Consider the following 25,274-nt stretch of genomic DNA (forward strand, 5'->3'; position numbering starts at 1 on the left):
CCACATTGTCTCCCTTTTGTTGCGGGCTTTGAGCCGGTTCGTGACAAGTGGGTGCTCATCCGGGATCTTTGCACGTATTGGTTTGGGAGAACTTGGAGGTAATGTTAAATTCTATACGTGTTTGGTTTGCATATTTTTTTGGAGTTTGATAGGCCCAGTATTGGTTGCCTTTGTTTTGGTTTGTGTGTTGCGTTGGAGAGTATAATGGTTCGTTTCCAGGCCCTGCCTAGCCTGGAAACTCTTGTTCAACTTTCTGTTGGGACATCGGTCTGAGGTGAGTAAATCGGCTGTGTACCTAGGTGGGAGATTTGGGTAGGGTAGTGGAACTTGCTACCCGGAGCTATAGCCTTTTCCCCCTGATAGGCTTAGCAACATGTTTCATTTTTGGAATATGTTGGGCATGGATAAATGTTATTTTTGTGTAGTCTGTGGACTGAGCAGTTGTCTCAGGGGCACATCTGTGGCTTGGTGGAATTTGCCAGCATGCTGGGGAGTTTTATTTCCTTGCCAGTGGGCTACAGTGCGTAAATACCCACCGCAAATCCACACGAAGACTAGGGTTGAGTTATTGTAGGTTTTGGGGAAGCTCTATATCATCTCTCTTCTGTGGTGCTCAGGGTGATTGTCATTTCTCTGGTTGTGGTCTGTGCTCAGCAGAGGGGTTGAGCAAGATGATTTACTCATGACTATGGCGTCTTATGTAGACGAGTTCATTCGCTTTCCATCAGAGGAACTGTTAGAATGATGTACTAGAGAACAGTTGTTAAAGATCGCTGAACATTACAAGGTTGAATGATTGAAATTAGTGAAATTCTGTTACTTTGGGAAGTGACTATGAATTGTTGGGAAGTGACTATGAATCGTTGGGAAGTGACTATGAATCGTTGGGAAGTGACTATGAATCGTTGGGAAGTGACTATGAATCGTTGGGAAGTGACTATGAATCGTTGGAAGTTGTTCTTTTCATTGGAGTTTGTAGCTGATGCGGTCTCTTGTGCCCTGTTCCTGAATGTTTATGTGACTGACCATTGTTTTGTGTTGCCATGTTCTATCTTTCCTGTCTGTTCCCTCCTGGTCTTGTGTTCTTCCTTCCTCTTAAATGTTGCTTCCTGTGTACAAAGGTTGCTGAGGTCTGGGGAGGAGGTTGGCTGGGGCAAGTGGAAGTGTGAACAGGTACCCCTCATCAATTTGGGGACGCAGAGGCTGTGTCAATTTGGGGACGCAGAGGCCGGTATGTTCCGGGGTCCTTGTTGGTCCCCAGTTTTATGGGAGGGGGGGGGGTGTGATGACCCTCCCACTCTGTCTGCCGTATTCGCTCTTTGTTCTTGTTTCCTTATTAGGATGCCGGTGGGTGGAGTTGGGAGGGTCGTCAGCTACATGGGAAACACCTGGGCCCGGTGTGTCCCAGGATAAATACACCTCTTCCCCATTCATGGAAGAGACTCTTGCCATGCAGACACCTTTACAGATTTTGTTGTGTATCTTGGTTGTTTGCTTTGGCACCTTTCAACACCCTGCATTATCACATTCATGCATGCAAATCACTCACACTACTGATTACACACCATTGTATATTGTACTTAGTTTATGTAATTTAATAAATATATATTTTGTTGCTCCTTATCTCAACGTTGTCTCCCTTTTGTTATGGGCTTTGAGCCGGTTCGTGACAATGTTATCCACCAGTTATTCATTATGCTAATGTCTATCTAGGAAAATGCATGGTTTTGTGTTAAGTGAGTTAAGGTGTTTTCTTGAACAATAGGTTGCAGGTTTATTCCCTGGTTGGGGAAAGTACGGGACCAACTCTTATAGTGGCGCTACATGATCAGAGTTGTACAGGCTTGAATTCTCAATTGTGACTACCCTTTAAGAGTTAGACGTTTTAAGATAGCACAATGTTTGAAGTTGACATATTGCCTTGAATATAAATACGGTGCATTCTGCAAGTATTCAGACCCCTTGACTTTTTCTACATTTTGTTACGTTACAGCCTTATTCTAAAATGGATAAAATAAACGTTTTTCCAATCTACACACAATACCCCAAAATGACAAAGCGAAAAAGGTTAAGTAATGTTTGCAAATGTGTTACAAATAAAACAAGTATTCAGACCCTTGCTATGAGACCTGAAATTGAGCTCAGGTGCACCCTGTTTCCATTGATCATCCTTGATGTTTCTACAACTTGATTGGAGTCCACTTGGTAAATTCAATTGATTGGACATGATTTGGAAAGGCACACCTGTCTATATGGTCCCACAGTTGACAGTGCATGTCAGAACAAAAAACAAGCAATGTGTTCAAAGGAATTGTCAGAACTCCGAGACAGGATTGTGTCGAGGCACACATCTGGGGAAGGGTACAAAAAAAAAGTTTGCAGCATTGAAGGTCCCAAGAACAGTGGCCTCCATTCTTAAATGGAAGAAGTTTGGATCCACCAAGACTCTTCCTAGAGCTGGCCGCCCGGCCAAACTGAGCAATCGGGGGAGAAGGGCCTTTGACAAAGGCCACTCTGACAAAGGTCCTCTGTGGAGATGGGAGAACCTTCCAGGAGAACAAACATCTTTGCAGCGCTTCACCAATCAAGCCTTTATGGTAGAGTGGCCATAAGGGAGCCACTCCTCGGTAAAAGGCATATGACAGTCCGCTTGGACTTTGTCAAAAGGCACCTAAAGGACTCTCAGATCCTGAGATACAAGATTCTCTGGTCTGATGAATCCAATAACTATTTGGCCTGAATGCCACATCTGGAGGAAACCTGGCACCATCGCTACGGTGAAGCATGGTGGTGGCAGCATGGTGGGGATGTTTTTCAGCAGCAGGGACTGGGAAAGTAGTCAGGATCGAGGGAAAGATGAACAGAGCAAAGTACAGAGAGATCCTTGATGAAAACCTGCTCCAGAGCACTCAAGACTTTAGACTGGGGTGAAGGTACCTTCCAACAGGACAACGACCCACAGCCAAGACAATGCAGGAGTGGCTTCGGGACAAGTCTCTGAATGTCCTTGAGTGGCCCAGCCAGAGCCCAGACATGAACCCGATTGAACATCTCTGTGCAGCGACGCTCCCCATCCAACCTGACAGAGCTTGAGAGGATCCACCGAGGTGAATGGGAGAAACTTCCCAAATACACATGTGCCAAGCTTGTAGTGTCTCACCCAAGAAGACTCAAGGCTGTAATCGCTGCCAAAGGTGCTTCAACAAAGTACTGAGTAAAGGGTCTATATACGTATGTAAATGTCATTTAAGTTTTTTATTTTACTAAATTTGCAAACATTTATAAAAAGCTGTTTTTGCTTTGTCATTATGGGGTAGTGTGTGGATTGATGAGTGGAAAAACGTAACAAAATGTGGAAAAAGTCAAAGGGTCTGAATACTTTCCGAATGCACCCTTCTGACTTGGGGGCCCAGGCTTTACCTTAATGGGATTCACAAGTTCCTCACATGATACGCGGTTGTGTGGTTGAGTGGGAAACATTCCCAAAGCAAATGTCATATTAATTTCCTGAGGTTGGGGGTTCTATTCTTCTGACTGTCTCCTTCTCTTCCTGTTTCTAATGTCTAAATAAAGCATTTGAAAATAATGTTGGAATTTCCATTGGTTCAAATAATAATAATACATGGGACTTATAAAGCGCTTTTCAAGGACACAAAGTCGCTTTAGAATTACAGAAAAAAAGACAAAAAACATGAGGCATAACAAAACATCAGACTAAACAAAACATGATTACGGCGAGGGAAGTACCTGGTTAGCTTAGAAGGATGTAGCTACCTAGTGCCAGCACAGTAGATGGAGGCACAAACTACGCTCTCGAATAATTAGAAACTCGTGCAAACGCACGGAGGAACAAACACAGTTCCGACACTTTACATACACGTGCGTAATAGCGAAAAAACAACAAACATCCAATACAATCGAGCGCAATGCACACAAGTCTAATCCTGCACGAATTACGGCAGGTAACAGGTGCCCTATATACCCACAGAAATCAAAGCAACTGAAACCAGGTGTGAAAAGGAACACAGAGAAAACAACCAGAAAAAGAAAAAGGGATTGGTAGCGGCTAGTAGACCGGCGACGCCGAGCGCCGAGCGCCGCCTGAACAGGGAGAGGAGTTACCTTCGGTAGAAGTCGTGACAGTACCCCCCCCCTGACGCGCGGCTCCCGCAGCGCGACGACGCCGGCCTCGAGGACGACCCGGAGGACGAGGTGCAGGGCGAGCCGGATGGAGGCGGTGAAACTCCCTTAGCATAGGTGGATCCAGTACGTCCTCCACCGGCACCCAGCATCTCTCCTCCGGACCGTACCCCTCCCAGTCCACGAGGTACTGAAGACCCCCCACCCGACGCCTCGAGTCCAGTATGGACCGAACTGCATACGCCGGCGCCCCCCCGATGTACAGGGGGGGCGGAGGGACCTCCCGCACCTCATCTTCTTGAAGCGGACCAGCCACCACCGGCCTGAGGAGAGACACATGAAACGAGGGGTTAATACGGTAATACGGGGGGAGCAGTAACCTATAACACACCTCGTTTATTCTCCTCAGGACTTTGAATGGCCCCACAAACCGCAGACCCAGCTTCCGGCAGGGCAGGTGGAGGGGCAGGTTTCGGGTCGAGAGCCAGACCCGGTCCCCCGGTGTGTACACCGGGGCCTCGCTGCGGTGGCGGTCGGCACTGGCCTTCTGCCGCCATTCGGCCCGTTTAAGGTACCCGTGGGCGGCCTCCCAGGTTTCCCTTGAGCGTTTCACCCAATCGTCCACCGCAGGAGCCTCGGTCTGGCTCTGATGCCATGGTACCAGGACCGGCTGATAGCCCAACACACATTGGAAGGGCGACAGGTTCGTAGAGGAGTGGGGGAGTGAGTTCTGGGCCATCTCCGCCCAGGGGATGTACTTCGCCCACTCCCCTGGCCGGTCCTGGCAATACGACCGCAGAAACCTACCCACATCCTGGTTCACTCTTTCCACCTGCCCATTACTCTCGGGGTGAAACCCAGAGGTCAGGCTGACCGAGACCCCCAAACGTTCCATGAACGCCTTCCACACCCTGGACGTGAACTGGGGACCCCGATCAGAAACAATATCCTCAGGCACCCCGTAGTGCCGGAAGACGTGAGTAAACAGGGCCTCCGCCATCTGTAGGGCCGTAGGGAGACCGGGCAAAGGGAGGAGACGACAGGACTTAGAAAACCGATCCACAACGACCAGGATCGTGGTGTTGCCCTGTGACGGTGGCAGATCGGTCAAAAAGTCAACCGACAGGTGTGACCAAGGCCGCTGTGGAACGGGAAGGGGTTGTAACTTCCCTCTGGGCAGGTGCCTAGGAGCCTTGCACTGAGCGCACACTGAGCAGGAGGACACATAAACCCTCACATCCTTGGCTAAAGTGGGCCATCAGTACTTCCCACTAAGACATCGCACCGTCCTCCCGATCCCCGGGTGACCAGAGGAGGGGATGTGTGAGCCCACCAAATTAACCTGTCTCTAACCACCAGCGGAACATACACCCGTCCCTCTGGACACTGTGGTGGAGTGGGCTCAACACCCGATGCTCGCTCAATGTCTGCGTCCACCTCCCACCTCACAGGTGCCACTAGACAAGAAGCCGGGAGGATGGGCGCAGGATCAATGGCCCGCTCCTCCGTATCATATAGTCGGGACAGTGCGTCTGCCTTAGTGTTCTGGGAGCCTGGTCTATAGGAGATGGTAAACCTAAATCGGGTGAAAAACATGGCCCACCTTGCCTGACGAGGGTTCAGTCTCCTCGCTGCCCGAATGTACTCTAGATTACGGTGGTCAGTCCAGATGAGGAAAGGGTGTTGGGCCCCCTCAAGCCAATGTCTCCACACCTTCAGGGCTCTGACAACAGCTAGCAGCTCCCGATCCCCCACGTCATAGTTTCGCTCCGCCGGGCTGAGCTTCCGAGAAAAGAAAGCACAGGGGCGGAGCTTCGGTGGCACACCCGAGCGCTGGGAGAGTACGGCTCCAACCCCAGCCTCGGATGCGTCCACCTCCACTATAAATGCCAAAGAGGGGTCCGGATGCGCCAGCACGGGAGCCGAGGTAAAAAGAGCCTTCAGGCGACCAAAAGCCCTGTCCGCCTCAGCCGACCATCCCAGACGCGTCGGCCCCCCCTTCAGCAGTGACGTAATGGGCGCAGCCACCTGCCCAAAACCCCGGATAAACCTCCGGTAGTAGTTGGCAAACCCTAAGAACCGCTGCACCTCCTTTACCGTGGTTGGAGTCGGCCAATTACGCACGGCTGCAATGCGGTCATCCTCCATCACCAACCCCGATGTGGAAATGCGATATCCAAGGAAGGAGACGGCCTGTTGGAAGAACGAGCATTTCTCAAGGCGTACAGGTCATGCTCCAACAGTCGCCCAAGTACCCTGCGCACCAGAGACACATGCGCGGCCCGTGTAGCGGAATAGACCAGAATATCATCGATGTAAACCACCACACCCTGACCGTGCAGGTCCCTGAGAATCTCATCCACAAAAGATTGGAAGACTGCTGGAGCATTCTTCAACCCGTACGGCATGACGAGGTACTCATAATGGCCAGATGTGATACTAAACGCCGTCTTCCACTCATCTCCCTTCCGGATACGCACCAAGTTATATGCACTCCTGAGATCCAGTTTTGTGAAAAACCGTGCTCCGTGAAATGACTCAATCGCTGTGGCAATGAGAGGTAGCGGGTAACTATACCCCACCGTGATGGAATTTAGACCTCTATAGTCAATGCACGGACGCAGACCACCCTCCTTCTTCTTCACAAAAAAGAAACTCGAGGAGGCAGGTGAGATGGAGGGCCGAATGAACCCCTGCCCCAGAGATTCCGATATGTATGTCTCCATAGCCACCGTCTCCTCCTGTGACAGGGGATACACGTGACTCCTGGGAAGTGCAGCGCCTACCAGGAGATTTATCGCACAATCCCTCGTCGATGAGGTGGTAATTGGGTCACCTTCTTTTACAGAAGGCGATAGCCAAATCGGCATATTCTGAGGGAATGTGCACGGTGGAGACTTGGTCTGGACTCTCCACCGTTGTAGCACCGATGGAAACTCCTACACACCTGCCTGAGCACTCCTCCGACCACCCCTGTAGAGCCCTCTGTTGCCACGAAATCCTGGGGTTGTGACGGGCCAACCAGGGGATCCCCAACACCACCGGAAACGCAGGAGAATCAATGAGGAAGAGACTAATTCTCTCCTCATGACCCTCCTGCGTAACCATACCCAGTGGAGCCGTGGCCTCCCTGACTAGCCCTGACCCTAATGGTCGGCTATCTAAGGCGTGCACTGGGAAGGGTTTGTCCAGCTGAATAAGGGGAATCCCTAACCTGTTCGCTAAACCGCGGTCAATAAAATTCCCCGCCGCGCCTGAATCTACTAGCAATCTACTAGCGCCTTATGCCGGGAAAGAGGGGAAAATTCAGGAAAAACAATCCATACATACATGTGACCAACAGGGGGCTCTGGGTGAGCCTGGTGCCGACTCACCTGAGGTGTCCGGGCAGTGCTCGGCCTGGCGTCTCGACTCCCGGGGGGACCCCCCCAGCACCGGTCAGCAGTGTGCCCTCTGCGACCACAGCTGGCACAGGAAAGGCCCCCTCCTCCGGTCGCCCTCGCTGAAGCACCTCCCAGCTCCATGGGTGTTGGAGTGGTGGAGCTGGGAGATGGAACTGACAGAGCCCGGTCTGGACGTCCGCGGGTTGCCAGCAAGTTGTCCAACCGAATGGACATGTCAATCAATTGGTCCAAGGACAGGGTGGTGTCTCTACAGGCCAGCTCCCTACGGACGTCCTCACGCAAACTACACCTATAGTGATCGATCAAGGCCCTGTCGTTCCATCCCGCGCCAGCGGCCAAGGTCCGGAACTCTAGAGCAAAGTCCTGAGCACTCCTCCTCTCCTGCCTCAGATGGAACAGCCGTTCACCCGCCTCTCGACCCTCAGGTGGGTGATCGAACACGGCCCGAAAGCGGCGGGTGAACTCTGGGTAGTGGTCCCTCGCCGAGTCAGGATCGTTCCATACCGCGTTGGCCCACTCCAGGGCTTTACCTGCGAGGCAGGAGACGAGGGCGTTCACGCTCTCACCCCCCGAAGGAGCCGGACGAACGGTCGCCAGGTATAGGTCCATCTGGAGTAAGAAGCCCTGGCACCCGGCCGCCGTCCCATCAAACTCCCTCGGGAGGGCGAGTCGAATCCCACTGTGCTCAGGCAATGAAGGAGAGGGTAGTGGTACTGGTTGTGGTGTGGCTGATAACGGTGTGGGAAGGCCACCTCTCTCCCATCTCTCCATCGTCGCCATCACCTGATCCATGGCGGTCCCCAGTCGGTGTAACATGCGTCTTGGTGAGAGGTGTAGGAGTCAGGCGCAGGAGAGAGCAGGGATGTCTGAGAAGCGTGTTTAATAATATAGTCCAGCAATACAAAAACGGCACAGACCAAAACCCCAAAACTACGCTCAAACACAGTTCCGACACTTTACATACACGTGCGTAATAGCGAAAAAACAACAAACATCCAATACAATCGAGCGCAATGCACACAAGTCTAATCCTGCACGAATTACGGCAGGTAACAGGTGCCCTATATACCCACAGAAATCAAAGCAACTGAAACCAGGTGTGAAAAGGAAGACAGACAAAACAACCAGAAAAAGAAAAAGGGATCGGTAGCGGCTAGTAGACCAGCGACGCCGAACAGGGAGAGGACAAGTCGTGACAAGAATGCTCTGATCATTGGCTGATCCCTCCTGATGACCTAGATATAATCATGTGATCCTTCCTTAACCCATGCAGCTGATTACAGTAAAATGGTAGAAGCCCTCAAAGGCAATGTCCATGCTAAAATGGCCTTTTGGTCACTAGAGGCCTCTATCCATCTCTTTGGCTTAGCACATTGCCTTCTACTGAACCAGAAATAAAATGAGTAAATTTCCACATGACCGTTAGTCATGGTAATTAGGCTTCTCCAAGCTCTGATGCTGCAGCTGGTCATTAGTAGCCTACCAAACTTGCTAACTGCCTGGTACTCAGCACTCTATTGTCCTCTAATCACTCTGGCATCAACGCAAATGTATTCGAAAATCTAATCCAACACTTCATGAGAGCACATGAGCTCATGTTGCTCAACATTTCTATAGGCTATGCAATTGCGGGAGAAAACAGAGTGATGGCCGCAAATAAAAAGAGGAGGATCCCATCAGCTTTCTATAGGCTAGGCCAACTATATTTATTTCTCAACTTTCCTAATATTAAGCACATTGCTTATATTTACAACAAGAGTGTAGCCTACCTGTCTGGCATGAAAATAAATCACGGGGAAAAGTGTCTTTAAGTGCATAGATGACATATATTTATTCCCACGGCCCCTGTTTCGATATAGGTGCATGCTAATGGTCCATTCTAAATCAAAACAAGTGTCACACATATGTTATTTAGTATATGTAAAGACAAGATTAAATCAAGATTAGTCTGATGGCTGACAATATTAGCCTATCACTTGTGAATGATATATTATCACTTGTGAATGTTGCCTGGCATAAGAAACAATGCCTCTTTTTGCAACTTTTTCGAATCATAGTCGCACACTTCATGTAGCTTAGCCCATTGGCCTATACGTTTTAATAAGGTTTGTATCACAACTAAAGTAGCCAAATAACTTCTTAAAATTAAGCACATTAACCCACTTTACAAGGGGTGTAGAGCCTAACTGGCATACATAAGCAGCGTGTGAGTTTCAAGTTTGAGGAAAATATTTTTCACCATAAAAATGCACCTTTATAATAAAAGCATTACATGCAAAATTGCATTTGCAGTCACTTTTGATAATGGTGTTTTCCGCTAATGGGGCTTATTACCGTATGCGCATTGCTGCGCTTATAATGTGAAGAAATACACGGATAGTTTATCAACATTTTAAGCTAAACGTTCTGATCTGTTGCATCAGCCACATTGCATAAAAAAGTGTTTTATGCTAGTGGTTGTATGAATTTGGGATCTATTGTATCCCACAACTGTCCCAGGCTGTTTGTAATATCTATTTCTCGCACACAGTAGAAAAGGTCGACTTTTGTACTGTAGGGGACAGTAGATTAGCATAGGCTAGTGCTTTTGCTGTTCGTTAGGCTTACTTATCTTGTTGGCTGACGAAAATTAACTGTGGACAGTTCTTCCAATGTCTTCAATATGCACCTCGGATTTGGATAAGGACACGCCCAGTTGCGTCCCCGATATGTCTGTCATCACTTGTAGCCTGTGAGAAAGACTAGATGTGAGCGAGAGGCGCTTCTGATTGTGCAGCACACTCAGGGAGAAGGGCACTCCAAGCTGCAAAAAGCAAGGATTTTTTTAGGGTGCATTACGGCCACAAAGGGGATGCCGCTGTGAAATTAGAGGCATTATGAAGTGCTTGTCAAATTGTGAATGAGAGACTGATGAAGTGTGTACAGCCTACGCAAAAAAAGCAGAGCAAATGCCTTTCAAGCGACTTTTTCAAATCATCATTATAGTCTCATCATGCAGCCTTACAATGTATTAAAAAATCTAAACATATAGCCCAACGTTTGTAGAACAACTAAAGTTACATTAATAACTCTAAATTAACCCTATGGGAGTACCTATGTCTTTGTTAACTGCTCATAAATGCACATTTTGTTCTCTTGTAGGAAGCAATCACTCCCCCATTGCTGACTACAAATTATCTATAACTGGCCTAATAACTCACTAACTAGCAAAACCACTGATTAACTGGCCCATCCATTTTGGCTAAATAGTTCAGATACAGGCATTCCTGGTAAGCACCATAATCTCCAAACCTCAAAAGACTGTGTGACCTGAGCACAACAAATGGCAGGTACCCTAGTGGTTAGAGCGTTGGGCCAGTAGCCGTAAGGTTGCTGGATGGAATCCCCATAGCTGACAAGGTACAAATCTGTTGTTCTGCCCCTGAACAAGGCAGTTACTGTTACAGCCACAGTTCCCCGGTAGGCTGTCATTGAAAATAAGAATTTGTTCTTAACTGCCCAGTTAAAATAAATAATAAAATATGAAAAAATGTGCACAGGTGGCAACATGCAGCTTTCACTTTGATCTCAAAATAAGCACATCTGCTCAAGCTGTAAAAAACAGAGAAGAGAGAATGCTGTTCATCGACAACTGTACAGCTCAGCGTTCAACACCATAGTGTCCACGAAGCTCATCACTAAGCTAAGTACTCTGGTAAGAGTAGGCAAAAATACGTCTGCCACGCTGATCCTTAACACTGGGGCCCCTCAGGGGTGTGTACTTAGTCCCCTCCTGTATTCCCTGTTCACCCACGACTGCATGGCCAAACACGACTCCAACACCATGATTAAGTTTTCTGACAACACAACAGTGGTAGGCCTGATCACTGACAACGATGAGCCGGTCTATAGGGAGGTGGTCATAAAACTGGCAGTGTGGTGCCAGGACAATAACCTCTCCCTCAATGTGAGCAAGACAAAGGAGCTGATCGTGAACTACAGGAAAATGCAGGCCGAACAGGCCTCCATTAACATCGACCGGGCTTTTTATTTTAGCCTACATGGTAAATATTTTCTTCTTCTTGAGCTGCACTGTTGGTTAAAGGCTTGTAAGTAAGCATTTCACGGTAAAGGCTACACTTGATGTATTCAGCGCATTGTGACAAATAAAGTTTGATTTGATTTAATTTTGATTGTAAGATCATTTATAATCTTACAATTTGCCTGGCAACTGTAGCCTATAGACTATTTAAACTACTATAGGACAAAGATTTAGTTACCAGTGTCTTCTTTAAAGTATTAACATATTTTAGAAAATGTTGGGGGAAAAAAGCAGCTCTGTATCTAAATATTTGTTTAATTGTTGTGTACAATAAGATGTCAAATATTTACGGAAAAAATTATCAATCAATACTTACGCTATAAAATGTTTGTATTTCACCATTTGATTCTATGATTCCATTCTTTGTGTGTTTTGATGCTGTTTTGTACATGCATTGATACACAAACAAGTTTTTTCAAGACACTCTCTTAGAAACACCAACATTTAGATTGAAGAACCACGTTGAGAGTACTTTCAGAGTACTTCTACTCTGTTTTTAAAACACTTTCTGTGTGTCATAACATTTACATTTGGGTTTCCATTCAAAAACATCCCAAACACCAGATCTCAGTCTAGGTGCACTTACTTCTCATGGTTTCACTTCACAGCCATGTTTTTTTAAATTGTCTTTCTATTTTGTGTAACAATGACCTATAATTTCAAGTTTGTCGTGCTCAGGTCACGTAGTCTTTTGAGATTTTGAGCTCACGGGGCTTATCAGGAATGACTATCTGAGAGTCTAAACTATTTAGGCAAACTGGATGGGCCAGTTCATGGGTGGTTTTGTCATCTGTGTGTGTGTGTTTGTTGAGACATTCCTTCGTTCTCTGTCCTACATTAAAGCATGCCACACTTCCTAACTGGGTTTCAGTCACTCAGCCTCCCACTTCACACTTCTCTTCTCTGAAGCTAACTCAGGTAAGACAAACATAAATATTGAATATTTACGCATATACTGTATGCCATTAACATATTACCTACTTTTTGTCATTTCAAGGTGGAAATGTTTGTAAAGACGTTGATAAATGAGATTTCAACCTTTATTCACCCACAAGTTTGTTGAATTCCCAATGTGTTTTCACTATGCCTTCAACTATCTAAAAGCACAACCAAATTCCAATAGAAAAACAGTGTCTGATTTTTGATTTAGTTGTCATCTAAATGTGTTATCATATTGCTTCATCTAATATCAGAACCAAATGACCTGGATTCCAGTTGAGATTACATTAACAGTACATAGTGCAAGTGATCAATGCTGTTTGAGATTCTGCTAGATTATTACAGTGCCTTTGGAAAGTATTTATACCCCTTGACCAATCCCACATTTTGTTGTGTTTTAGAACCTGAATTCATAATGGAATAAATCAAAAGAATGTCTTACCCATCTACACACAATACCCCATAGTGACAAAGTCAAAACATGCTTTAGAAATTGTTGCACATTTATTGAACTGAAACACACAAATATCTCACTCACGGTGCATTTGGGAAGTATTCAGACCCCTCGACTTTTTCAACATTTTGTCACAGCCTTATTCTAAAATGGATTAAATAGTTATTTTTCATCATCAATCTACACACAATACTCCATAATGACATAGCAAAAACAGTTTTTTAGAATTTCTTGCAAATGTATGTATATATAAAAAAAAACTGAAATATAAGATTTACATACACTACCGGTCAAAAGTTTAAGAACACCTACTCATTCAAGGGTTTTTCTTTATTTTTACTATTCTCTACATTGTAGAATAATATAGGAAAACTAGGAAACAACACATATGGAATCATATAGTAACCAAAAAAGTCTGGAATCTGAATACTTTCCGAAGGCACTGTACATAAGCATTCACACCCCTGAGTCAATACTCTGTAGAAGCACCTTTGGCAGCGATTATAGCTGTGTGTCTTTCTGGGTAAGTCTCTAAGAGCTTTCCAAATCTGCATTGTGCAACATTTGCCCATTACAAAAAAAAAAATCAATTCTGTCAAATTGGTTGTTGATCATTGCTACACAACCATATTCAGGTCTTGCCAAAGATCTTCAAGTAGATTTTAGTCAAAACAGTTAAGGCCACTCAGGAACATTCACTCTCTTCTTGGTAAGCAACTCCAGTGTAGATTTGGCCTCATGTTTTAGGATATTGTCCTGCTGAAAGGTGAATTCCACTCCCAGTATCTGGTGGAAAGCAGACAGCCTGGTTCTCCGCTAGGATTTTGCCTGTGCTTAGCTCCATTCTGTTTCATCCTTTAAAACCCAGTCCCCAGTCCTTAACGGTTACTAGCTTATGCAACATGATGCAGCCACCACTATACTCGGAAATTTTGGAGTGTGTTACTCAGTAATGTGTTGTGTTGGATTTAACACGTTCTAACACTTTCTATTCAGGACAAAAGTTTTTTTGCAGTATTACTTTATTGCCTTGTTGCAAACAGGAAGCATGTTTTGGAAAATTTTTAGTCTGTACATGCTTCCTTATTTTCACTCCATCAACTAGGTTAATATTGTGTTGTACCATCCTCAGTGTTCTATCATAGCCATTAAATTCTGCAACTATTTTAAAGTCATCATTGGCCTCATGGTGAAATCCCTGAGCAGTTTCCTTCCTTTCCGGCAACTGGGTCAGGAAGAACGCCTGTATCTTTGTAGAGATTGGGTGTATTGATACACCATCCAAAGTGTAATTAATAACTTCACCATTCTCAAAGGGATATTCTGTGACTTAAGGAAATTAAATCAAACATTGTCACATGCGCCAAATACAACAAGAACCTTAACATGAAATATTTACTTACAAGCCCTTAACCAACAGTGCCGTTCAAGAAGAGTTAAGAAAATACTTGCAAAATAAACAAAAGTACTTAAAAATGTAACACCATAAAATAACAATAACGAGGCTATATACAGGTGGTACCGGTACCGTTTCGTCAGTGTGCAGGAGGTACAGGTTAGTTGAGGTAATTTGCACATGTAGGTAGGGGTGAAGTGACTAGGGGGGGGGGGGGGGGGGGGGTCAATGTAAATAGTCCGGTGGCCATTTTATTAATTGTTCAGTAGTCTTATGGCTTGGGGGTAGAATCTGTTAAGGAGCCTTTTGGTCCTAGACCTGGTGCTCCTGTACCGCTTGTCGTGCGGTCACAGAGGAAACAGTCTATGACTTTGGGGACTGGAGTCTGACAATTTAATGGGCTTTCCTCTAACACCACCTGTTAAATAGGTACTGGATGGCAGGAACCTTGGCCCCAGTGATGTACTGGGTCGTACGCACTACCCTCCTTACGGTCAGATGCCGAGCAGTTGCCATACCACGTGGTGACACAACCGAGCAGGATGCTCTCGATGGTGCAGCTGTAGAACTTTGAGGATCTAGGGACCTGAGGGGGAATAGGTTTTGTTGTGTCCTCTTCACGACTGTCTTGGTGTGTTTGGACCATGATAGTTTGTTGGTGATGTGGACACCAAGGCACTTGAAACTCTCAAACCGCTCCACTAAAGCACCGTCAATAGGGGCCTGTTCGACCCACCGTTTCCTGTAGACCACGATCAACTCCTTTGTCTTGCTCACGTTGAGGGAAAAGTTGTCCTGGCACCACACTGCCAGTTCTCTGACCTCCCTATAGGCTCTCATATCGTTGCCGGTGATCCAGTCTTTACTCATAGACTTAAGGGGTTGAACACATTTCAGGTTTTCCTTTGTAAACATAATTCCACTTTGACATGGGTTATTATGTATAAGCCAATGACAAATCTAAATGTAATTCAGCCTGTAAAATAACATTGAAAAAAGTCAAGGGGTATGAATACTTTCTGAAGGCAATGTATAGCGATTGTGAAGATCGTAACAAACATGCAACCTATGCATGCCATCTTGAACATGCACGCTTTTTATGATTACCTAAGACATTTGTTAAGGTAGGTTAATGTTACATATGCCTCTTGGAGGGGGAACGCAACACCCTGCTACAACTCAACTCCCTGTGGAGTGAAAAAAAGTATGTGGCCGTAGGTGCGGAGGAAGGACGATAGAGGCAGAGAAAATGACCTTTTACAGGGAATTTATTATTCCTAACACGGTATTGTTGGGAAAAGGGCTGGACGGACCCAAAGCAAAGAAAGTTAAAGTTAAAGAGAACCCTCTCCTACCTTACCTGCCTTCCCACTACTTACCCAATCTTTCAGCACCTCCTGGCATGCTAACCAAAATACAGGTGGTGGTCCGCCCAGATCTTACCTAGTGTGCGTAGACAGTAAATAATACGGGTTACGCATGCCCGCAGGCCTCTAGCCTAAACACTCCCAATGTGCATTCCCCTTCACCCCCAGGAACAAATAAAACAAAGTAATTACTAACTTAAAGTGAAGAATTGCAATAATCAAAAACTCTAAGTCCTATTGGCATACACATACCTCAGAAAGCCGCTATAAAATACTTTTAACAAAACTGTTTCCTGAAATGCACACACACATACAAACCCACAACAACACAGAAACTGGGGAACGTAACAGCTAACCTCAAAATGTGGCCATGTATGTGTTACTTTGATGGAACTATCCAAGCAGAAGATCTCCTTAAAATGTTGATATTTGGTTGCATTGACAACCAAACACAATTCAAAAGTGAATCCAACATATTAATGATTAACTTGAAGATGACATTTAAAATCACCCAAAGCTTGAAGCCCTAGGCCTATATATATTGTACATTTTTTGTTGAACCCTGGATGGAATACAAACAATGGCTGTTGATGACTTTGAATATGCTATATAGGCCTAAATAGTCTCATTGATGATATATGACTTATAACGTATGGTTACATTTCATTTGCTCTGTTAAACCTACCTTTTGGAATGATTTTGATAGCAATAGTGAATATAGTTATTAAGAGATCTCTCAAAAATCACTCAACAATCATTCTTGAGATAGCACATAGGTGACAAATATCAAAGCTAAGCAGAGCTGGGTTTAATTAAAACCCAGGATGGGAGACCCAATAAATAGCTGTAGATAGATCACCTCTCCAGTAGGAGGTGCTGCCTAGCCAATTGTCTTTTTCTGATACTGGATATAACGTTGAAGAATTTATAGTTTCAAATTTACAAATTCAACATATTTTATACGCTGAAAATGAATTACAGTCATGACATATATCCTGTGGTTGAAATTCCACCATCAAAACAACAGTTTACGTTGATTACTTTTTTCCAATCCAATGTATTTTCCACGTCACAATACATTGACAAATTACGTTGAAATGTTGACTAAACCAGTTTGTGCCCAGTGGGATATTCCGGTATGTAATCGTAATTTACAGTTTACCTCAGACTATTATTGCTGCCATTTTCAAAGAAATAGTTATTAAACAAAGCTTAGTCTGGGGACAACTATACAGTAAGCACTTAGCACTGGACTTTTGTGTGCTGAACATACAGCATTATGAAGAATTTCAACTCAGTTTGACTTCACAAACTATCTTGAAAACTATATAGCACTATTATTGTGGAGTGTGAAACATCCCCTCATATTAGTTTGCTGGTGGTGTGACTCCTGTCATAATTTTTTTTTTTAAATCCCCACAGACACCGCCACCATGTCAAAGAAGATGGTCATTCAGCAGCCCAATCACTTTGTTCAGGCCGTCACATCAAACCAATGGAGCTCCGAAATCTGTGACTGCACCCAGGATATGTCTTCCTGTAAGAGAGTGTGTGTGTGTGTGTGTGTGTGTGTGTGTGTGTGTGTGTGTGTGTGTGTGTGTGTGTGTGTGTGTGTGTGTGTGTGTGTGTGTGTGTGTGTGTGTGTGTGTGTGCGTGCGCATGCGTGCTTGCATGTGTTCGTGTGCGTCTGTTACCACTCGATTCCATTCAATCGATAAACTATGCTTGTATCAATCAACAAAGAGAACATCCTGTTCACTGTGATTTCTTGTCCTCTATATCCTTCTATAGGTTGCTTTGCGTTCTGGTGCTTCCCCTGTTTTGCCTGTATAACAGCGAAAGAGGCTGGGGAGTGTCTGTGTCTGCCTCTGCTAGACGGTTACAGCCTCATCCCCCCAGCCACCATGTCCATGAGGGTGGGCATGCGCCAGCGCTACGGCATCGAGGTACGGACACACAGAACCTCATGCTCTAGTCTATTCTCTGAAGCCTTGATGTTTGCTTTAGATTTAATTTACTGACTTAGCTTGGCATGTCTTATGACTAGAGCCCTGGGTTGTTCCTGACTGATCATATGATCTGACCAGGAAATACTCTGGGCCTTATAGTTATAGGCAATATGTACAGGTATGACTATTGGTGTAGATGTTGTATTATGGAAAAATGTTGTGTCCATAGAAATTAGGTATATTTCCCAGTTCCTTTGACACTGTTCTTGTGAACGTGTGTAATGTCTCGTAGTAGTCTACATCTATCAGTCCCTCCATCTCTCCAGTAATTCATGATGTTTCCCTCACCTTAGCCAACTTCTAATCTGATCTCAGAACTGTCCTAACCAGTTTTCCGTAACTTCTTGCTCAGGGAGTAGGCTGGGTACCAGTCTGTCTGCACTAACGTTCCACTCCTTGCACTCCCAATCATGCCAAACAAGGAGTTGGAATGATAGCACAAACAGATTGGGGACCAGGCTAGTCGGGGAGTAATACATAATGTTCTGATGATGTCATAGTGCTGAACTCCGATCAGATATTCTACCCCCTCTTTGTAATTGATTGACAAATGTAGCCAGTACTAACAGATCCTTAATCAGGTGTAATGTGGAGTGTCTCTGTCTCTCCACTAATCTTAGATCAGTTATAATGTGTAACGATGTATCTCTGTCTCCTCCCTAACAGGGCACCATGTGTAATGACTGTGTCTATTCCTTCTTCTGCCTGCCCTGCACCTGGTGTCAAATGTCACGAGAGATGAAGACCCGCCTCCAACCCATCACTCTCATCAATACACACACAAGATAAGGAAAGATCTCACTCTTTCTCATACTCCTCTTCATCATCACTGTCGTGTAGAGTAGGTCAGAAGGCAAACTGAAAAACCTCACCTCTATCAAATAAAAGGATGGTGGACCAGCAAAAGTACTTCTGTGCAAGGGTGTTTATTTACATGATGAATCTGGAAGAAAAACAACAGTACTGCCATCAAAGTATAAGACAGCTTTAAAAATTAAAAATAAATAAAAAAGGAGGAAAAAATTCTAATTAATTAATTAATAAAAAATATATTGGTGCCCCATCAACAGCTCAATCCAACATGCCCCCTCCCCTTTAAACTGAAAGGGAGGCAGGTTTTGTAGGGGAAGCCCCTCCCATCAGAAACTACCTAACACAAATTAATTAAGCAATTACCATCATCAAAGCCTACATTTTCCCACTCAGCTAAACATCACAAATTATATACATTGCACATTTGCAATCTGTTTCTCATGATACAATATAACACATTTACAAAATCCCATTACTACTGACATGGTGTCTTCCAACATGCCCATTCACATGCACGAGCCATTCGGAACAGGCACTACAAAGCCAGTCCTATTGCCATAGCTCTGGTCCTTATCCCAGCATACACGGAAGCTACAGAGACGGAGAGAGGAATAGAAGCAAACAGAGCACTCATTCATAACATTGATAAGTACAATAAACGTTGCTTAACATGAACGCGTGTCTGTATATTATTTATACCATAACAAAAAAAGTGTGTAATAAAGTGTGTAATGTAGGTACTAAGATGGCGAAGTTAACTGTCGAACCACATTGCTAACGTAGCTGATAACGGAGCCGGCGACGAGTGTGCATGTGTTCCAAACGCTGCCCGCGGCCAGTTGCGGACTTCTCTGTCACAGTCGCACACCACCATCATCATATATCCATCTTCCTCTTCATCATGGTCATTAGACTAATCATATTATATATCATAAGACATGTGAATGGAATACCAACAATATCATACTTATCGTGGACTACACATTATAGCCTCAGTTGACTCTAATAAATCACTCACTGGCACCAAACCCCTCACCATGTAACGTCACTCAGGCACGTGTACTATTTCGAGCTAGTCTGGGTGTTGTGGAATGTCCAATCTTCATCTTTCACCATGCTGTCACAGGTAGTTCACATTCACAACTTCCTCCCTGTCAACAGCTAAATACAGTATGTTTGGTCCGCATAAATACATTTCCAAAACCCTTTTGAAAACTGGACCATTGTATTGCAGAAACATACAATTACGAGAGAAAGTTATGAAAGATTAACAAGGAAAAACAGACATTCATATATATATATATATATATATATATATATATACATTCAGTGCCTAAGGAAAGTATTCAGACTCCTTGACTTTTTCCACATTTTGTTACGTTACAGCCTTATCTAAAATGTATTACAAAAAATAATCTCAGCAATCTACTCACAATTCCCCATAATGACAAAGTTAAAACAGGTTTTTAAGTTTGATAATTTATAAAAATGTATTTACATAAGTATTTAGACCCTTTGCTATGAGACTCAAAATTGAGCTCAGATGCACCCTGTTTCCAATGATCATCCATGAGATGTTTCTACAACTTGATTGGAGTCCACCTGTGGTAAATTCAATTGATTGGACATGATTTGGAAAGGCACACACCTGTCTATATATATTTGTCAGAGCCAAAACCAAGCAATGAGGTCGAAGGAATTGTCCGTAGAGCTCCGAGACAGGATTGTGTCGAGGCACAGATCTGGGGACGGGTACCAAGAACACAGTGGCCTCCATTCTTAAATGGAAGAAGTTTGAGCTGTCCGCCCGGCCAAACTGAGCAACCGGGAGAGAAGGATCATGGTCAGGGATGTGACCAAGAATCCGATGGTCACTCGATGACAGATCTCTAGAGTTCCTCTGTGGAGATGGGAGAACTTTCCAGAAGGACAACCATCTCTGCAGCCCTCCACCAATCAGGCCTTTATGGTAGAGTGGCAGACTGAAACCACTCCTCAGTAAAAGGCATATGACTGCTCGCTTGGAGTTTGCCAAAAGGCAGCTAAAGGACTCTCAGATCCTGAGATACAAGATTCTCTGGTCTGATGAATCAAAGTTTGAACTATTTGACCTGAATGCCAAGCATCATGTCTGGACAAAACCTGCCACCATCCCTATGGTGAAGCATGGTAGTGGCAGCATCATGCTGTGGGGATGTTTTTCAGGGGCAGGGACTGGGAGACTAGTCAGCATCGAGGCAAAGTACAGAGTGATCCTTGATGAAAAACTGCTGCAGAGTGCTTAGGACCTCAGACTGGGGTGGAGGTTCACCTTCCAACAGGACAATGAACCTAAGTACACAGCCATGACAATGCAGGAGTGGCTTCGGGAGTCTCTGAATGGACTTGAACCCGGTCGAACATCTCTGGAGAGACCTGAAAATAGCCATGCAGCAATCCTCCCCCATGTAACATGACAGAGCTTGAGAAGATCTACAGAGAAGAATCGACGAAACTCCCCAAAATACAGGTGTGCCAGGCTTGTAGCATCTCCCAAGAGTCGATGCTGTAATTGCTGCCAAAGGTGCTTCAACAAAGTAGGGTAAAGGGTCTGAATACTTATGTAAATGTCATATTTCCATTCCAGGTGATGCTGGTTGAGAGAACGCCAAGAGTGTGCAAAGCTGTCATCAGGGCAAAAGGTGGCTACTTTGAGGATTCTCAAATATAAAATACATTGATTTGTTTAACACTTTTTTGGTTACTACATGATTCCATATGTGTTATTTCGTAGTTTTGATGTCTTCACTATTATTCTACAATGTAGAAAACATTAAAAATAAAGAAATATTCTGGAATGAGTAGGTGTGTCCAAACGTTTGACTGGTGCTGCATATATCTATCATGGCAGCCTACAATTCTGGTAGTGGGTAATGTTCAATCTAATGATAGATGTCTATCTTATATTTGTTTACAGTATAAATGCATGTGTCTTTAATGGTAAGTAAAATATTAAAAGAAGAGTGCCTGTCTAGCCGTTCTCAAAGATGTAAATACATTGAATACTGTATATCACAGACCCTCAGGATTTTGAATCATATGCAAACCAAACACATGCAAAAAGCCACTCTCCATAATTGTGTTTGTAATCTGGAGGTAGGGATCACAAACCTGGATACAGCCAGGCAGAGTTGACCATTTCAGGTGAGTGTATTTTTTTTTAAAGAATCAGAATTAAAGAAAATGGGACTTGAATATTACCCACTACTATAATTATAGGATGCCATGATTTGTGGTTGATGGGGATATTTATACAATTTAACATCAGGTCAATGGTGAATATCATGATAATGCCCAGTATAGCTTATGATTTAGAAAGATATGGTTCCAAACACTGAGGTTTTGCCGTTTAAAGAGTGCACAGGGTAGCCTATTGGCTGCAAAGTGATGACTGAAAGATTGAAGTGTTTGTAAGATGTGAATGAGAAATATTATTCAATAGGGGCCCAATTCTGATTTAGGAAATTTCTTACGCACGCCTTTCCTACACGATTGTGGGTAGTTCGTATTCAGACTTACCTTACCTTAATCGCTGCCAAAGGTGCTTCAACAAATTACTGAGTAAAAGGTCTGAATACTTATGTGAATGTGATGTTTAGATTTTTTCCTTCTAAAAACCTGTTTTTGCTTTGTCATTATGGGGTATTGTGTGTAGATTCATGAGGGAAAAAAAATACATTTTAGTATAAGGCTGCAACTTAACAAAATATGGAAAAAGTCAAGGGGTCTGAATACTTTCCGAAGGCACTGTATCAACTGAAGGGAACTAACAGTAAATTGGCAGTTGAATATGTGCTGTTATTAGGCATATTGACGGTTGATACTGCTAGTGGCTAATAACATGACAGAAATAGGAAACAGAGAAAGTTGGTATAGCCTATCAAACACTCGAGAGTGCCCACCCCTGCAAGTTAAAAGGCCATACAATTTATATTCTGCATAATGGTACAGCATTTCATAAACTTTACTGTGGGAAAGTTGATATGTTGACATGCTTCAGTTTGCGTCCATATTACATTTGTCTCCAGCGACTATAAGGTAAAATATATCTAAAACAAAATGTAATTTATATTACAATTCCCTTATCCAAACAAATTGCTCATTTACCTAGCTCTTATCAATTACAGTGCATGGAGAATGGTGTTATTTCCGTCTGAAACAATAAAGTAGATGCTTTTCCTACTTTGAACCGGTTGGTTCGGGAAGACCATATTCATGGTTTCCTCATGCATAAAGGTGGTGGAATTATTAGGGAATTAAGTCAAGGTCAGACACACCTCCGCCACATTTTCATTTATTCGATCTCCCCCAAAACGAATAGCAGGTGAATAGCACGCTATTCTCATGCTTAAGTTTGATGTCAGAATATGCACAGAGAGAAAAGTGCATAAAAGGGGAATTACGTTCCATTTATGCACGCTTAAAACTCGGGTCGGATTCAGCACCCCTGAACAATAGAAGGAATTGCAGAGCCGTTAAAAAGCAAGTTGCAGCCAAGTAAAACGTATTTCATTTTTGACACAAGTTGGCATTGAGTTGCAGATAGAGCCAGATAAAGTTAGGAAAAAGTAACAGTCCATTGTTGTTGCTTGTTGTTCATGTTCTTCCTCCTCAGTCGAGCGGCTGGCCAGTCACCATGGCAACAAACGTGATAATCAACAACAACCAACAGTCTCAGCCTCCTCAGCCCTAGACACCAGCTATAATAGCCACCCACTCTAACCAGTGGAGCACTGGCATCTGTGGCTGCTTCGACGACTTACAAGTCTGTGAGTCTGTCGGTCAGAGTTCAGTTTACATCTGTATTTCAGAATGTCTTATTAAAACATGGCATATTTTGAGACATCAACCTCTTGATACAACCACTCTTTATATTCCATGCATACAAAATAACTTCATAAAAACACAGCGCTACACGCTACTAATCACGGTGAGTTAGATACGTCTCCTATCAGTGCTAGCAGATCTTTTCTCTGCCCTGCACTCTGCAGTCTCACCCCATCCTCAGGCTGTTTTGCCTACTGGTGCTTCCCCTGTTTTGCCTACACCACCACCTCAAAGTTCGGAGAGTGTTTCTGTCTCCCCCTGCTGGACATCTTAATGGGATTTACCCAGCTGGTAGGGGTGTCTTCCCGGACCCCTCGGTCCATGTCCATGAAGGTGGCGGTGTGCAACCGCTATGCCATTCATGTAGGTTAACAAATTGAGAGCTGTACTATTAGTCTGAACGCCTGAATGAAGATACTAAAGGGAGACTATCAGACTAAGCTTATGGACTTTGTGTAAGCGTGAGGCAGTGCATTCTCCACAGCACGAGGGCTTATGTGGGCTTGTGCCTAATAATACAAATAATAATAATTTATTCAACTTATTTAGCACTTTTCAAAGAATCTCAAAGCGCTCCAAAGCACAAAAAAAGACAAGTAATTTAAAAAAAAAAACATCTGAGATGGACAGTCATTAAGTTCATGGCTTGAGTGGTCATCTGAGGTAGGTGGTCAAGCGAGAGAGAAAGTCCGGAGGTAGGCAGAAAGCACTGGCTGTCTCTGGCTTTTCCATAATAGAACTCAGTCACATGAAGTTTGAGCTTAGTTTTAGCAGTCAATGTAATCATACAGTATTCCAGGTTTGGTACCCTTTGCCTATACCTTATTGCAACTGTTTGTGACTAGAAACACTATAGAGTCTAAACATGACGCCTACAAGATCAAACGATAATGACTGTTTGAGATTAGAGTATTTAAGTCATATGTCACGTCTCTCTAAAGGGTGACATGATGGCGGACTGTGTGTACTCCACCTTTTGCAACATCTGCTCCTGGTGCCAGCTGGCCCGGGAGATCAAGAGACGCAGACAGACCTTCACAGTCATCAACGCCCAGTCCGCGATGCTGCCCGGTCAGAACATGGTGATGGCCTCCCAGCCTGGGGTCAATACATCTCAGACCACGGGTCATATCCTCTCAGCCTATAATCAACTCCACCCCTCAGGCAGTCTTGGCCACTAGGTTCAGGTAACCTTTGACCTTTGACCCTGCAAACACACCTCACGGGGTTAGCCACGCCCTCTGGTGGTAAAGCCAAGGTATCTACTCTTTCAACTCCTTTAAAAATTATGCTCCCAATATATGTCAATCCCCCAATGCAGATGGAAATGAGTTAAATGTAGATTATGTAAGTGTTAATTATGAAAACATATAAATAGCTTTAACCATAGAATAAATTTAAATACCATAGCCTGTAGCACTCACACTATGTCATTTAATAAACCTTTATTAACCTTTATTTAACTGGGCAAGTCAGATAAGAACACATTCTTATTTACAATGATGGCCTAGCACCATTCTAAGCAAGCCTGTGATGACTTATTCTTACTACAGTTTAGCGTCTCTGTTAACTTAAGAGCCAGGCAGTTGTTAATGTCGTTGGATAAGGCCAGCAGAGCAAGTCAGAGGGGGAGGTTGTAGCCCTCTGATACGACTGTGGTAACAGTCACAGTGACTCATGTGCTGTGATTTTAATCATCGTTAAAGCTCATGTTTATTTTCCTTCTGCTGTGTCCTCCCTCCCTCCCTCTCCGTCCCTTCCTCCCTCATTTGACATTTTAGTCAGATTTACAATTAGCGCATTCA

At 44.2% G+C, this 25,274-nt stretch overlaps 1 protein-coding gene across 1 annotated transcript; it reads left to right on the top strand.

Moving 5' to 3' along the window:
• Positions 1 to 12,414: 12,414 nt before the first annotated feature.
• Positions 12,415 to 19,278, top strand: LOC112214664 (cornifelin homolog B). The gene is made up of 4 exons (XM_024373575.2): positions 12,415 to 12,543; positions 17,204 to 17,320; positions 17,573 to 17,727; positions 18,457 to 19,278. The coding sequence occupies exons 2-4, from the start codon at positions 17,215 to 17,217 to the stop codon at positions 18,577 to 18,579; spliced, it is 384 nt and encodes a 127-aa protein (XP_024229343.1). The 5' UTR covers positions 12,415 to 12,543; positions 17,204 to 17,214; the 3' UTR covers positions 18,580 to 19,278.
• Positions 19,279 to 25,274: the final 5,996 nt, after the last annotated feature.

This window comes from Oncorhynchus tshawytscha, linkage group LG15 (assembly GCF_018296145.1).
Source record: "Oncorhynchus tshawytscha isolate Ot180627B linkage group LG15, Otsh_v2.0, whole genome shotgun sequence".
Taxonomy (NCBI): Eukaryota; Metazoa; Chordata; class Actinopteri; order Salmoniformes; family Salmonidae; genus Oncorhynchus; species Oncorhynchus tshawytscha.

Coding starts and splice junctions, on each gene's coding strand:
- LOC112214664 (XM_024373575.2), top strand. CDS start 17,215: ATGTCAAAGAAGATGGTCATTCAGCAGCCCAATCACTTTGTTCAGGCC. Junction 17,321..17,572: donor CACCCAGGATATGTCTTCCT/GTAAGAGAGTGT, acceptor ATCCTTCTATAG/GTTGCTTTGCGTTCTGGTGC. Junction 17,728..18,456: donor GCCAGCGCTACGGCATCGAG/GTACGGACACAC, acceptor CCTCCCTAACAG/GGCACCATGTGTAATGACTG.